Source organism: Copadichromis virginalis, linkage group LG23, assembly GCF_057382275.1.
Source record: "Copadichromis virginalis isolate Kocher_CV1m ecotype Utaka linkage group LG23, C_Virginalis_male_GT1.1, whole genome shotgun sequence".
NCBI classification, from domain to species: Eukaryota; Metazoa; Chordata; class Actinopteri; order Cichliformes; family Cichlidae; genus Copadichromis; species Copadichromis virginalis.
Genome location: NC_140639.1, coordinates 14,691 through 25,121, shown reverse-complemented (window position 1 = coordinate 25,121; position 10,431 = coordinate 14,691). Strand labels below are relative to the sequence as shown.

Sequence of the window (10,431 nt, the reverse complement as noted above, 5' to 3'; positions counted from 1 at the left end):
ATAATTAATGAAGCCACATGTAATCACTAAAATTTGTATTTTGGGTACAATAAGAGAGTTTCAGATGGAATGCTGTTTTGTTTTGTTTAAATTTCACCAACTTGCTGATGCCCACGGTTGTGAGTGCGGCTTCTTGCTGTACATGGGTGGATGGTTGTAAATCACATCACAGATGCCAAAAACCTCTCAAACCAAGCCCCCTTGCCGGTGATGCTGTGCGCAACCTCGTGACGGAGTCAAGCATATTCAAAACACCCCCTCACCTCCCGTGTCAAACTCAAATGTCAGCCTATTTCATGTGTCACTTTTGGAGCAGTTGCCATCCCGACGAGCCATGGAGAAGTTCGTGTTTGTGTTATTTTACTTATTTGGTGTTCTGGTGTGTTTGGGCACCGGTCAGCACCATCGTGTTGAGCACGTGTTGGACCGTGGACACACCGGATTCAGTGGGAGAATAACGGTCAGGTGTACAGTTTACTGAGCACTGGGACTCAGTATCGTTTACCAGCACAGACACGGAGACGCGCTCAGCTTCTATTGAGAGCAAACAACCAAGTGAACCCTCCGGCTGCGTCCAGTAGACGAGACACACCGTCTGGGCCGGGAGCTTTCCGAGCATTCAGACTCTTAAACTGCTTCCTCGCATCTGCTTCATGAATATGAAGGGTTGTGGTGGGAGGAGGTGGTGTGAAATCCTCTTTTGTGTGGGGTGAGGAGGGGGGTGTTGTAAAAGTCCCCAAGAGCAATGATGAGAGAGTCCGGGAATGTCCGCTCCATGTGCAGTATCTGCTCCGCGAGTGCGCACTGAGCTGCCTGCGCATCCGCATCTGGCGGGATGTAAACAGCGGCCAAGATGAATGAAGCAAACTCCCGCGGAGAATAAAACGGTTTGCAGTGAATAAAAAGGTATTCCAGAGAGGAAGAGCAGTGCTGAGCAATCACTGTTACATCTGTGCACCAGCCACTATTAATGTAGAAGCAGACACGTCCACCTGTGGTCTTACCAGAGAGAGAGGCCTGCCGGTCCGCGCGCAGCAGATGAAAGCCCTCCAGCTTGAGCGCGCTGTCCGGGATGTCCTCACAGAGCCACGACTCCGTAAAACACAAGACACAGGAGGAGGCAACGTCTCTGTTCATGCTTCTCATCAGGGCCAGCTCGTCCATCTCATTCCTGAGTGAGCGTACGTTGGAAAGGAAGATCCCAGGAAGAGCAGTTCGCAGTCCGCGTCTCCTCAGACGCACGAGTGCGCCGGCTCGCTTTCCTCGCTTTCGGCGTCTCACTTTCCTGATCAGAGTCTGCAGTAAATCTGCCGCAGATGCGACAAATATTGGAAGTAAATCCACAGGTGTTGTAGTCCTGTAGTTAAGAAGCTCTTCTCTAGTGTAAGAATATCCAGAGGAGTGCCCAGACACAGAAGTTATGCACAAAAACAAAACAGAAGTAACGCACTGAAGCACCGGGGCATCCATACGCGGCGGCGCCATCTTGGAACAAGGGACTTGTCTTTGAAAGGTAGAGTGTTAATTACTAAAGCTGAAGGGATATCCCGATGAACATATGCTGCTCTCTCCTTACATCTGGATAAGAAAAGTAGTAAAGATATTGACCGTATGCTCTTTAATTTTATATGGAAAAACCGTACGCACTATATTAGAAAAACTGTTGTGATGAATAAGTACGAATCAGGTGGGCTTAACGTCTTAGACTTTTCTACTTTAAATAACACTTTCAAAATTAATTGGGCCAAACATTTTCTTAAAACCCTACCTCTATCTGGAACTTTATACCATACCACATTTTCTCTCGTTTTGGTGGCTTTACTTTTATTTGAAATTGTAATTACAATGTTGAGAAAGTCCCTGTAAAGCTTTCATCCTTCCATAAGCAGGTCCTCTTAGCGTGGACCCTCATTTATAAACACAACTTCTCACCTCACAAATACCTTATCTGGAACAACAGAGATATTTTATAGAAAAATAAATCACTTTTCCTGGAAACTTGGCTCCAAAATGGGATCCTATTGGTGGCTCAGCTGGTTAGTAAAGAGGGACAACTACTTACTTACAACGACTTTATTGCACTATATAATTTTCCAATCAGTGTTCCAGATATCAAGCGGAAGACAGTCTGGATGGTCCCCCATAAATATTTGATTGTAAATAAGGTGAAAGAAGTCTCTTTTAAAATTCGACATACATGTTATCCAGCCAGTCACTACATGGTCAAATTCAAAAGGGACATAAATACTAATTGTACTTTCTGTGGGGATCATCCAGAAACGGTGACACATCTTTTTTGGTACTGTTCTTTTACACAGAGATTCTGGAAGGAATTTAGCAGCTTTGTTATTGTCCATATTTTAAGGGAGTTTTCTTTACGATGGGAAAATGTTTTATTCTGTTTCTTTAAGTTCCCCAAGAAGTATGAGAAATGTTTTTTATGATAAATTTCTTAATACTTTTAGCTAAATTTTTTATCCATAAATGTAAGTTTACTAACAAAACACCATATTTCTGTCATTATTTTAAGGATGTGCACATGCACATACAATCAATATCAGACTGCACCAACAAAAAGGCTCTCACAACAATATATGTATGTGAATTTTTGCGTGTATTCTTATAATTGTTACCTTTTTCTTTCACCCTTGGCTTTTTGTGTTCATGTTCTGTTGTATACTTCATCTGTTCGTATGTTGTATACTCATTGTTTGTTAAATAAAGTTTTAAAAAAAAAAGACACGCTTTGTTTAGACCCCCAAAATCCTTTCCACGCCCACCCCCGTGACATCACGCTCCAAAGCCCTGTTACGTCACAGAACGTGGTGATGTCATAGTGACAGTCCTTTCATCCTTTGATGTTCAAGTCTATAAATAGAGGACAGCTGTCAAAGGGAATTCATTAAGCTATCGTTTTGTTGGAGTGATACAGCACATAAAAAAGCAGAAATGAGTTCGAAAGCTAACAAAGACAGAAATGTTAATTTCTCGAAAACAATGGTTAAAAAAAGTGAAAAAGAAAAAGAAACATATGCCAGACAGTTCGAGCAAAGACTGCAGCCAATGATCGACGAGGTTGAAAAGCTCAAAACTGAGCTTGACTACTTCAAAAACCTGCATACAGTCAATAAGAAACGGATCGAGGATCTAACAAAAGAAAACAATGAACTTTTGCAGAATAATAAGCTGCTGGGTTCGGTCTTGGATGACAGGACAAACATCGCAGACAGGTTGGACTCGATAAAAGATGACCACGAAGCTCTGGTAAAGTTCCGCGCAGAGACGGAGAAAACTCTGGCTGAGCTTAAAGAAAAACACGAGGACGAAGTCCAAGTCCTGCAAGGACTGCTGGAAACAGAGAAAGAAAAGGTGGCACGTCAGCAATTTCACAACAGCCAAGTTGTTGAATTATTATTGAAACGCCACAAAGAGGAAAAAAATAAGATGCAGCAGTTTTACCAGGAAAATACTAAAAAACTGGAAAACAAAGCAAATGCTGCAGACAGGAAGTTAGAAGAGGTGATCAACATGTATGACTCCAAAATAGAAAAGCTGCAGACGGCAGTAAAAAATAGTAGAGGTGTGACCGTCAATGCGGTTAAGGAACGCGAGGAAGAACGTCAATCCTCGCAGTGTTGGATTGACGGTGTTTTGTGGCATAATACACAGTTACAAGACGAAAATGAATTTATGGTTAAAAACATGAAAGAATTAACAGAGGAGAAAGGTCAAATGGGCAAAGTGATAGACGACCAAAAGGCCCAGAATATGGCGATCAAGCAGAAATGCCAGAGTAATATTAGAGCTCTGGCCTTGGAAAAGAAAATGAAGGCTATGCTTGAAGACGAAGTTGATTCTTTGAAAAAGAAAATTGAAGACGTCAAAAAGGCCCTAAGCACAGAGCAGGAAAACCACAGAAAGACAGCAGTGGACCGGCACAAAGTAAAAGCGGCACACAATCAGGCACTGGCTGAAAAGGTGGCGCTGGAAGAGAAACTGCGCTCCACAAAAAAGCAACGGGAAAGATTTATATCCAAAGTGAATTGGCTGGAGAAGAAAGAGCGCTACTTCCAAGAGGAATTGTGCCAGTGCGTTTTGTCCTTTGAAAAGGCATTTCCACATGCAGGTCACTTGAGAGGAAAAGAAAAGGTGGAATTTAGGGATATGTTCCACTACTTGAAAAAGAAATACGTAGACGGAGTGGAAGGCACCCCCTTTGTTGGAACAACGAAGGAGTTTCTTGAAAAACAGCTGAACTGTCTACGTACCAGATGCAAGGATCTAGATGCAGCTTTACTAGATAAAACACGGGAGCTGGAATCATTTAAAAAGCAGTACAATGATATGGTAAAGTCTTCCGAATACGCTTTATTCAAACAAAAACAGGAGCTCATTGGACCAGTGAACCAGATGATCAGAAAAGCTGGCAATGAAGAAAAAGAGATAGGTCATCTAAAATCTAGAGTGAAAGACGTTCAACTCCAGCTTAAATTAGAAAAACAGAAAGGACAAAAGCTCGCACCGTTGGTCCATAGAGGCGTGATGGGGAGATGTTATGGGGAGACTCCGACTCCGTCTCAGATCTTTCCACAGATTAAACCTCGTCCACCTCCAGTGCAAACTAAATTTATTCAAGTGGCTCCAAAACACCCTGGCAGACGAAGGCCTTCCCCAGAGTCTCCATCAACACCACCTTTCCTCAATTCTTATGATGTATTACCACCAATTGGAATAGGCCATTAGAAGTATACTTCATCTTGTCTCCCTCTATTCACAGAGCAGGAAAACCACAGAAAAGACAGCAGAATATGCATCTTCTTTTTGTTTTCATATTTTAATCTATATTTAATTGTTTTGTGGTTTGCAGTGTTTTGTGTTGTTTCACTTTAAATTTGTAAAAGGAAAAAGCTGAAAATTTAAATAGTTAAAAGTTGAAATGTGAATATTTGATTTTTGTATTATATGATTTATTTATTACATTTTATGTGAAGTGAATAAAAAGTATATTTACGGTTGCCCCTACAGACAAAGCACATACAAACTTCAAATCACGTATGAACTCTGAAGCACATACAAACTCCAAAACACGTAAAAACTCTGAAGCACGTAAAAACTCTGAAGCACGTAAAAACTCAAAACACGTACAAAAGACAACAGAAGTGCTCCAGGATGCTGGGCGCAGTGTTGAGCTTTTGTTACCTAGTGGCTACACAAGCCAGCAAGTACCAACGACCGGATTTGGTGTGTGGTAGTAACAGGTAAATGAACTTTTTTTTTTAATTATTTGGATATATATGAGTGCGTGTGTATAAATACACAAACAATACACACATGCTTTTAATTGTGTAATTTAAGTGATCTAGTAGCTCTGCTTTGGAAGTTCAGTTCATGCTAGAAATGTGTTTTGAAGTTTGTACGTGTTTTGTCTCTAGGGGCCACCGCATATATTTATATATAAACATATATGAATAAAACCACTTTTTTTTACGCTAGTAATTCCTTTTGTGCATAATTTTATATTATTGTTAATAATAAATTAATTAAAGCAACAAAACAACCCGAAGAGCCGGTTTGGAGCCGAAAGAGCCGGCTCTTTTTAGTGAGCCCAACCAAAAGAGCCGGATCTCTAAAAAGAGCCGGAAATCCCATCGCTATTAGGGTGGGTTAGGTTAGGGGAATGGAAATTCCTCCCTGCACAAGGAGGGCAGGAGTAGGTGCACGCTCCGCACCATGACCCTTCCCGAGACCCGCCATCCCATCTACCGTATCCGGCAATCCCCAGGTCCGAATTGAGGTAAGTACCGTCCTTTTCTTTTTCAGGTTCAGGTAAGTACCAAATTATGTTTAATTTTACCAAAGTTGTGTTTTATTTGTCCTGTTTTTTTAGGTTTCTAACTGTGTTTTAATAAAATTTGATTTCTCAATGAATTTAGTCTGTGTCATTTTTAATTCCAATTTTTAGGCTTTTAAACTGTTTTTATCCATAAATTATCCAATTTTTAGGTTATAAATTTATGATATTCCAATTTTTAGGCCAGTAAATCAATATGTAAATGAAAAAAACATCAAAAGAAACCCCCCCCCCCCCAAAAATAACAAACTAAAACAACAAGCAAAAACACTTTTTAGCGCTGACGCATGGCTGTAGCTACATTTCGGCTGGGCTGTGCCTTCTTCAGGGTGTGCACATGCGTCGCTGGCCAAATTAAAATGAAGAAACTCTTCTCTGCCCCTCCTTTTATAGTGTGCTGTGTCTCCTCCCACTCTTGGGATTTCTGTTTTATTGGGGGTTTTTTTGTTCAGTATCTTTAATGTTTGTCCTGTGTTAGCTTAGGCTTTTTTTGTTTTTATTATTTTTCTGGCACCTCCTTCTGTAATGTCTTTTCCATTATCCATCCTTATTTTTCTATTGTTATGGCACCCCCTTCTTATTTGTCCTTTCCGTTAATTTTTTCGTGATTTTGTTCCTTTCCTGTGATTGTCCTATTCGTCCTGCTCTGTCCTTGTTATGAGATCCTCCGTGACCTTTTGTGCTATGTTGCGTTTTATTGTGTTGTCAAGTGGAATTTGTGCACACTTTCCCGAGGTTTCTTCCCATCATCTGGCACCTGGGAGTTTTTCCTTGTCTTCCTAGAGAGCCAGCTTGGCCTGGGTCAGGAGCTCTATCACAGCAAAACAACAAAAAAAAGACTTTTATGAAAGAACGACTTGAATTTTGTGTTATTTAAAAACACGTATTTAATTATTATTCAGTGTTGTGTGTGATAGCAAACTGCCAGCCTTAAACCTGAAAAAAACTCACGATTTTATAGAACTAGACAATGCATTTCCTGAAGAAAATTTCAATGTAATGATTATTTATTAATACGTTTTGTATTCAGTATTTAGTTTTATAAAGTAAATGCTGACCACACAAGTTTCCTTCTGGATTAATAAAGTTTTAAAAAATATCTGTAAAGTGTTATGAAATATAAAAATGTTTTTGTTGAGAATATGTCCACACAAAATAATTAAATAGGGCATTTTCTGTTATTTAACAGAGGTTTTCTGTTTTATAATTACACTGCAGTTTGGACGACGAGCTTCTGGAACGTTTTTAGGCATTTGTTCACATTTTGCAATTTAAGCCCCAAGAAACATAAAGATTTTATTATTTTATTCCAGCAGCACTCCATTATCATGTACACTGTAAAATCTAACATTGTGTTTAATTAAAAAAATGTAAGGATATACTAAACTCAATTTTTATCAGTTTGTTTAAATAAGTTACCAGTAGTTTTTATTCAAAAAGCTGATCAACCCAGTTTATTTGAGTTGTCTTGAATTGGAAAAACTAAGTAAGCTAGAAATTTTGCTTCTCAGTGCAGGCTTTTAAAAGATATGGTTTGAAAATGCCATGTCACTGCTATCCTCCTCACTTTGCACAGATCAGTCTGCATGTTCATGGCACCCACATTTTTTTATTGCATTAGTTTGAGCAAACCTGGGTTCAGATGGAGCAGCTTGAGCTCAAGAGATAATTTCTGTGATTTTTTGCGTGATACTCTGGCTTGGAAGTAAACTGTTTTTGTACCTTCTTTCAGTTTAGAACCAGGTTTTGAACTTGCTAGCTAGCCAGCTTGTTAGCCTAGCATTAGCCTAGCGTTGCTGCTGCTTCTCAGCTCATGTTACGTAGAAAATTAACCCCAAGTGAAAAAGATAAGCGCAAAATCACAGACAGACAGTACGCAAAATGCCTATGTCCTGTTGTGTTTACGGATGCTCCAGTAGGTCGACCAGAGAAACTGATAAACGGTATTTTAGGGTACCAAAAATAGCCCAACGAAGAGGAGAAAAATGGAAAATTCTAACCGAAAAACGTAGGAAAAAATGGATTTTAAATTTACGTTTACAGTTGGGAGGAGCAGAGTCTGCCAATGCCCGTGTCTGCAGCGACCACTTCGTCAGAGGTAATGTTATGTTTGCAAACGAACTTATTAGCATTAGGTTGTCGTTAAATTCTCGTTTACTTAGTGCTTTTAAGTTAGTAGTCTAATATTGACTTGATTGGGACTATAGGCTGCCCAAGTGCTTTGGATGACGACGAGTCGGAGGACTGGGCTCCGACGGTCAATCTCGGCTACGAACGAAAACCCAGATCGGAATCAGTTCTCAAACGAGAGAAAAGAATGAAGCTTAAGGCAGAACAGCATCGATGTGCAGAGGCGATTTTGGATATGCAACAGACGGCTGAGAGCCCGGATTTGAGCCTAGTGACAGTGGAGAACCCCGAACTGCAGCTTCCAGCTGAGAATCCACAACCAGAAGACTTCAGTGTGAATGAGACATTCACTTATCCAGGTAAGATATTGTGCTGAGATGTAAAACAAACAAGAATCATGTCAAAGAGAAAAAGATGCCATTATCTGTAATGATTATGGTCCAAGTTACATATTACATGTTTGTGATTTTTTTTAATCACAGAGTAAATCCATACCATTTTATTCAGAAAAAAAGAAAAAGTGGCACTTATTACCGTCAGGCACACACCACAGGTTTTTGTACACTGCTATGGTTCTTATATTGCCAGATTCCAGACAGTCTCCTTTCACAGATAAGTAAAGATATCCGTAATGTAAGGTTTCTGTGGTGAGAAACATATAAATATATTTTTTGTTTAGACGCAACATGTTTTTTTGTTGATTAAAAAAAATAATTACATTAAATTAACATAGTGAATTAAACACATTACACCAGATTCTAATAGCCCACTAAAAAAACTCCTACAGTGAAAATGAGTAAAAATTGAGGTTGCCTCTATTATGCTGATTATGCTCCCCCACTGTTATATTGCAGGCTGTGCGGATGCTGGATGCCAGACAGAGCTGACGATGGATGACATCGAGAAGATGGAGGATGTTTTGAGACAGAACACAGCAGAGCTGGTTGATCTTCGGAGCAAGGCTCTGGACACACAGTTCAGCCAGGAGGCTTTTGAAAAAAATGAAGACAAGACAAAGTTCTACACAGGGCTCCCCAACTTCTTAGTTTTAATTCAGATTTTTGAACTGTGCGAGCCCTATATCACCTCGGGACCTATGTCTTTGTTGTCCAAATTTGAACAATTCATACTAGTTTTGCTGAGGCTGAGACTAAATCTGCCCCTGAAAGATTTAGCTTTCAGGTTCAATATTTCTCTGTCCACTGCTTCTAGAGTTTGGCATAAAGTAATTGACATACTTCATAAAAGGTTAGAGTTCCTAATTGAGTGGCCAGAGCGACATGTTCTTCAAGCTACGATGCCACTGAGTTTCAGACAGGCATTTGGATGTAAAGTGGCTGTGATTGTTGATTGCTTTGAAGTCTTTATTGAGAGACCATCTAATCTTCTTGCACAAGCTCAAACTTGGTCCAACTACAAGCACCATCACACTGTAAAATTTTTGATTGGTGTTGCCCCCCAAGGCTACGTCACTTACATATCTTCTGCCTGGGGAGGGAGAGTTAGCGATAAGCAGATCACAATAGAGAGTGGCCTCCTAAATAACTTGTTACCTGGAGATATTGTCCTTGCAGATCGTGGGTTCAATATTGGCGATAATGTGGGGTTTTACTGTGCTTCACTACAGACACCGGCATTCACTAAAGGGAGAAAACAGCTGTCAGCCTATGAAGTGGCAGAGACAAGGAAAATAGCCAATTTGCGTATCCATGTTGAGCGAGTCATAGGTTTAGTCAGGAGGAAATATCAAATTCTGCAGAGCAGGGCTATGCCAATAGAGAACATGTCCACAAAGCCAGGTGAGACACATGCATTGATCGACAAGATTGGGGTAATTTGTTGTGCCTTATCAAATCTCTCCGAGTCTGTTGTCCCACTGGAGTAAGGGGGGTGGGTGGTAATCAATCAGTTAAAAAAAATTAAATGTCTTGTCACTGTCACGGCTCACAGAAGGGGGTGGAGAGGAAGAGTAGTGTCCAGTATCTGCTGCTTGGCTCTGGTGATAAGTAGAACAGGGTAGAGTAATAGTAGTACCTAAGTCCTGACTCCTGATTAGTCTGTAAATGTTTTCAAATGAAATATTTTTCTCCAACTGTCAAATTGTGCTGGCAGTTTGTACAGTATTATACTGTGAGATGGATTGCAATCTATTTTGTTTATTTGTTTAAAAGTCTAATCTTGTAAATAAACCACCAATGTATTATTATGCTGCCTCAATAGCATTTAATCATTGTGTAGTGTTACACAACACTTAAATGACACAATTAAATGTACAATAAAATTAAATGACAATTTGTGCTCTAATGCTACGTCAGAGCAAATACAATAGCCAGAACTCATGACTACCATCAGGTCATAACAATATTCAAAATGTCATTATGTTGTCGTCCTTTTATCACATTACACATGTATGTTTGTAACTTGCTGTCCCAGTATTTCTGGGAGTATAC

The 10,431-nt window shown here is 39.9% G+C and overlaps 1 protein-coding gene across 1 annotated transcript; it reads left to right on the top strand.

Moving 5' to 3' along the window:
- Nucleotides 1-6,070: 6,070 nt before the first annotated feature.
- On the top strand, nucleotides 6,071-10,187 carry LOC146679837 (uncharacterized). Its single transcript, XM_085448033.1, has 3 exons — nucleotides 6,071-7,949; nucleotides 8,059-8,340; nucleotides 8,836-10,187. The coding sequence occupies exons 1-3, from the start codon at nucleotides 7,733-7,735 to the stop codon at nucleotides 9,864-9,866; spliced, it is 1,530 nt and encodes a 509-aa protein (XP_085304159.1). The 5' UTR covers nucleotides 6,071-7,732; the 3' UTR covers nucleotides 9,867-10,187.
- Nucleotides 10,188-10,431: the final 244 nt, after the last annotated feature.

Excerpts from the sequence above, each read along its gene's own strand:
- LOC146679837 (XM_085448033.1), top strand. The coding sequence starts at position 7,733 with ATGCCTATGTCCTGTTGTGTTTACGGATGCTCCAGTAGGTCGACCAGA. Across the intron at positions 7,950-8,058 it reads CAGCGACCACTTCGTCAGAG|GCTGCCCAAGTGCTTTGGAT; the intron begins GTAATGTTATGT and ends TTGGGACTATAG. Across the intron at positions 8,341-8,835 it reads TGAGACATTCACTTATCCAG|GCTGTGCGGATGCTGGATGC; the intron begins GTAAGATATTGT and ends GTTATATTGCAG.